Source organism: Galeopterus variegatus, unplaced genomic scaffold (genome assembly GCF_000696425.1).
Source record: "Galeopterus variegatus unplaced genomic scaffold, G_variegatus-3.0.2 Scaffold4237, whole genome shotgun sequence".
Classification (NCBI taxonomy): domain Eukaryota; kingdom Metazoa; phylum Chordata; class Mammalia; order Dermoptera; family Cynocephalidae; genus Galeopterus; species Galeopterus variegatus.
The window spans coordinates 148754-151670 of NW_007730348.1; the positions used below are offsets into that span (position 1 = coordinate 148754).

The 2917-nt window shown below is 58.8% G+C and overlaps 1 protein-coding gene across 2 annotated transcripts in view; it reads right to left on the bottom strand.

The window, feature by feature from the left end:
- Positions 1-1081: 1081 nt before the first annotated feature.
- Positions 1082-2917, bottom strand: part of FAM181A (family with sequence similarity 181, member A) — a 2782-nt gene continuing 946 nt past the window's right edge. For both annotated transcript variants that reach the window (XM_008587057.1, XM_008587058.1), the window contains exon 2: positions 1082-2475. In XM_008587057.1, the coding sequence (XP_008585279.1) occupies positions 1510-2388 (879 nt within the window). In that variant the 5' untranslated portion in view covers positions 2389-2475 and the 3' untranslated portion in view covers positions 1082-1509. The remainder of the gene's footprint in view (positions 2476-2917) is intronic.

Genomic DNA, 2917 nt, shown 5'->3' on the forward strand with positions numbered 1-2917 from the left:
AGGAAAGAGCCTGTGACTAGTGGATGCTTGCCTGGGGTGCAGAAGGGGTAGATGCATTGGTTTGCTATCCCTGATCTAGTCCCCCTGATCTAGTCCCATTTCACAGATATGGAGACTGAGGCACAGGGGGAATTAATTTGTCCGACATCATGTCTCCTGCCAGGGCTGGCCAAAACAGGTCCTAGGGGTGAGAACTGTGTTTTGGTGAAATGGGCTGTGGGCACCCCAGCAGGCCAGCCTCTATTGGCCACGGAGCCACACCCACAATGGCAGAGCACACCCAGCCCAGCGCTCAGGCAGAGACCCCTCCAGCCGATCTGCTAGTTGGGCACTGACAGGGCAAACCCCAGGGCTGCTCTCTGCACCTGGTACCCCGTCTGTGCATGTCACAGGCAGAGGCCTCAGCATTCCACTGAGGGGGCACCTGGTAGGTGCCAGGCCTGGGACAGGATGCAGAGAGAGTGATCAGCAGGTAACCCAGAAGTCGGAATTGGCTAGAGACTGCGCTTTGTGTTTTACTGTTGTTGTTCCCATGGACATGGAACCAAAGACTACACTTAAGAGAGGAGCAATTTGGTCCAAACACCTGTTTTGTCCACAAGGGACCCAACTCCTATTTACCAGGATTGGGCCCAGCCTCTGCTCTGAGGCTGCAGGTGGAACAGAAGACACACAGGCCCGTCGCATCTCATCCTGCAGGTGGGGTAGGGAGGCCCGAGCAGAAGGGGCCTGCCCCACGTCACACCACAGAGCCACCTGGGTCCCAGCCTCCCTGTTCTCTGGGCAGTTTGGACCCTCTGGGAGTCCAGGCCTCAACCAGCCTCTGTCTTCTGACATGTGGGCCAGAGTGTCCTTCCCTGGTGGCTCCTCCCCTCCTTCCCCACCCTCCTTCCCTTGAATTGAGCTGTTGGCTCCCAGCGCCCATTCCCAGACATCTCGAAGCTTTGGGCCACTGTTGGCAGTTCCCCACAGCCAGCCACCTCTGCAAACAGCCCTCAGCCTGGGCACAGCCAATACTTCCTGAGGCCTGGGGACCATTCAACTTTGTGAAAGCCAAGATGTGGAAACTGCAAAGAAATGCTTTTATTCTTTTAATCTTAATATTCACAAAGAACAAAATGAACAGCAGGTGAGAAGGGCTCCCACAGTGGGTGGCAGGTGGACAGATGTGTAACTCTGGCTTTTGGGGTGGGTGGCAAGCAGGGGCAAAGTCCCACTGCCCATGATCTGCATGGGGACAGCGGGATCATCTGCTGGGCTTGGCCCGGTTAGGGAGGGCCCAGCTGAGCCCAGCCCCACAGCTCCAGGGCTGCAAGGGCTGAATCAGTGACTGCCTGAGAAGCCCCTGCCCCAGTCCTGCTCTCCCTCTCCCACACACACAAAGAGAAGGGCATTTGGAATGCCCGAAAGGCCACACCACTGCCCAGCCCCCTCCTCACAAGGAGAGTTTCTCAGGGCCCCCAACACTCCTACAGGCTGGAGGTGGGGGTCGATGCCCTCCCAGCCCAGCTAGAGGTAGCCAAAGACATTGAAGACGGGTGGGGGCATGGCTGGCTTGGTGGGGATGGGCTTCAGAACCACGGGTCTGTACACTTTCTGCCCCAGGCTGTCCACATCCTTGCAGAAGTAGGCCAGGTCCCCGGGGAAAACCGGGCTTTTCCTCCATGCACCCAGGTTGGGGACTGGGCTCTGAGGCAGGACTCCCGGAGGGCCCGGGTAGATAGGCTGTCCATGGTACTGGAAGGGGCAGCAGCTCCAGGCATTGACACGGCCCACTAGGGAGACCCCAGGCATCTTGAGTGGCTCCTTTTCAGCCAGTGCTCTTGGGGACATGGGCACTGGGGCAGTCTCAGGCCCCAACGTCTCCAAGCCCTTGCAATTTTTCTTACCCTCATAGGGAGTTCCCTCCCTTGGGCCCAGTCCCCCCTCCAGCCCCATGGGGCAGCTGTGGGTGGGCCTCGGTTCTTCCCAGAAGGAAGCGGGCAGCTGTCTTTTCCTCATGGGCACCTGGCCAGGTCTAGCAGCTTCTGGATTCTGCCCTTGTAGGGTCTGCTCCTTAGAAAGACATTCCTCCCTGTAGGGATTCCCCAGAGCTCTCTCCTTGCAGCCCCCACCCCCTCCGGGGCTGGAATCAGGGCCAGAATCGAGGGGCAGCCTCCCGGGCCGGTCCTCGGGCCCCCTTTTCAGATGAGGCTCAGCCGCTCTGCTGGGAAGGCCCCGCGGGAGCCGGGAATACTTCTGGGAGAAGCGTTTGAGCTGCTTCTGCAGGTACTTGCGGTGGTCCACGGAGCGGCGGCAGGGCGCGGACTTGTCCAGAGCTGCCTTGATGTCGCTGGACGCCAGGTTCACAAAGTTTAGCAGCATCTTCACATCACTGTCGGATGCCATCACCAGGGGGACACTGCACTGGGCTTTCCATGAAGAGGGTGGGCTCTGCTGGTGGCTGGAATCTCCAGGGAAGGGCACAGAGCTGATCTGGGGGAACACAACAGGCCATTGGAGTCTCTTGGAGCAACCACACCCAGCCCTCCTCAAAGGCCACACCACCTGGCTGTACCCAGTGTCCCCAACTCCAGCATCCCTTAGCCCTAAGCAGAGCCCTGGTGGTGGGACGCCCATTCAAGTTGCTAGGCATTTTCTGAAGCCTCATTTAGCCTTCTTGGGTCTGTTGCTCTCTCCTTGTCGCTGAGGCTCAGAAAGATCAAGTGACTTGCCCAAGGTGACCCAGCTACTAGTGGCATTGCTGGGGCAGGGGTGCAGGTGTCTGCACCTCAGCCTGCTGTATCTCTCACATGCCATGCTGCCAACATGCACAACCTGCTGCCGGGGTTTTATTTTCTGAGCTGAGGCAACTGCTTCAATTTAAGACAAGGCCAAGCCCCCATTCTCCCTGGTGCTGGCCGCAGCCTCCCACCAC